Source organism: Halichondria panicea, chromosome 8 (assembly GCF_963675165.1).
Source record: "Halichondria panicea chromosome 8, odHalPani1.1, whole genome shotgun sequence".
Taxonomy (NCBI): Eukaryota; Metazoa; Porifera; class Demospongiae; order Suberitida; family Halichondriidae; genus Halichondria; species Halichondria panicea.
The window spans coordinates 5522947-5524669 of record NC_087384.1 but is presented as its reverse complement, the minus strand read 5'-3'; the positions used below and the strand labels follow the sequence as shown (position 1 = coordinate 5524669).

The 1723-nt window shown below is 42.4% G+C and overlaps 1 protein-coding gene across 1 annotated transcript; it reads right to left on the bottom strand.

Moving 5' to 3' along the window:
- LOC135340180 (uncharacterized) lies at nucleotides 1-1228 on the bottom strand. Its single transcript, XM_064536503.1, has one exon. The coding sequence runs from the start codon at nucleotides 1099-1101 to the stop codon at nucleotides 43-45; it is 1059 nt and encodes a 352-aa protein (XP_064392573.1). The 5' UTR covers nucleotides 1102-1228; the 3' UTR covers nucleotides 1-42.
- Nucleotides 1229-1723: the final 495 nt, after the last annotated feature.

The window sequence follows — 1723 nt, the reverse complement described above, 5'->3', positions numbered from 1 at the left end:
AAAAATAAAAGCAAAGTGAGACAAAACTGACTGAATCTGCATTTAACCAGGTTGTGAAGCTATATATATATACATGCACATGTACATCACACAAACTAGATTAGTTCTCAGGAAGATAATCCGGGTTGAAGTCTGGGTCAATCTTGTCAACACTTCTTGAATTGTTGGTCGGAGGGTCAGGGTCGAAATCACTCGCAATCGTGTGCACATTTCCAGAGTTATTTGGAGGAGGGTCAGGGTTGAAGTCACTCCAAGGCAATTCGATGTTTGCTGATTTGGAGGTAGTATACAGCACTTATAATAACAGACAATTCCCAACACCACGGCAGCTACAACAAGGGTGATTATTACAGAAATGGTCACCAAGATAACAACTGCATAGGCCCATCCTCTCTGGTCACAAATTAGTGAAACTCCGACGTTCTCACCCCAGTCCACACGCTCGGGAATGGATGTGATCACCAAGAATTGTTGAGACCCAGTGCTATAGTCAATGCCTACTAGGCAATTTCCTTGTTCACTGACAAAACACGATTCCTTAGAGCTTAGGTCAGGGACACTGTATTCTGTTCTCTCAAAGTATAAAGAAGCGCTCAAAATAATCTCCATTGAGAGTGAATTGTGTAAAATTACATAGTACTCATCTTCTTGCTCGACTCGATATGAAATGGTCGATGTATTCTGTAAATCATTACAACAGGCAGGTGCATATTGGAACATCTCAGCCAAATCTTGGCTAGGGTTACTAGCCCAACTGTTTGCATTATTATTGCCTTTCACAATGTAGAGATCAACCAACAGATCGGTACATACAGAGACTGATATGTTAGAGTTGGGATGAAGATGATACTGCCAGAATCGAAACTCCGTTGAATCAATTGTCGACTCGATAGAAACAGTAAATTGATTAGTGTCATTCAGGGCCGGTATACTCGTGTCGTCGATAAGAAACAGTTCAGCATCAACTGAATTGGACGAGAGCTCAAGAGAACCACCATCGCAAAAGAACGAGGATAGAGACAGCAGTCGACTATCCCCTGGTGAGTAGAAGTCAGTGGAAATAGTAACAGTAGAATCTAAATCGTCATCTGAATTGTCCATGGACTCGCCTGCCTTATTTAGTCCTATCGCAACACCAATTATTATGCCACAAATGAGCAAAACGCCTAATGTAGATATGACCCCGATAAAAATTCCAAAGCCCACTGCACCACTGTCGTCGTCACTGTCACTACTAATGTGCGTGATGGCTTAAACTGTGAGTGTCACTGCTGAATCCCCCTCCTCCTCCTCCACCACAACCTCCTCCTGCACTGCCTCCTCCTGATGGCATTCTCTATTCAGGTATAGATCTAATGCAAATTCGATTATTAACAATCACAGACTGATTTAAAGAAAAAATTGAGAACTTCCAGTCTAGTAGGTCTGTATAGATCTATACTTCTGCACCTCTTGTACCAGACCAGTCTATTTATCCGAGAGCTAGGTCTCAGTACATCTACCTATCACAAGCCAGGAAATTATCTATAACTAGAGCACTAAAGTGCAAACCCTCGGCTGGTGACATGATAATAAAGAAACCAGAAGTGTGATAATGCAGTGCATGTAGCATGTATGACTAGCACAGCAACTCAAGAGCAATAAAACTAAACCAGACTGGAGGCATGCTGAAACATTGAGTGGTACATGCAATGTGGACTGGGATCACAGCAAAGAAGCCTGG

Excerpts from the sequence above, each read along its gene's own strand:
- LOC135340180 (XM_064536503.1), bottom strand. The coding sequence starts at position 1,101 with ATGGACAATTCAGATGACGATTTAGATTCTACTGTTACTATTTCCACT.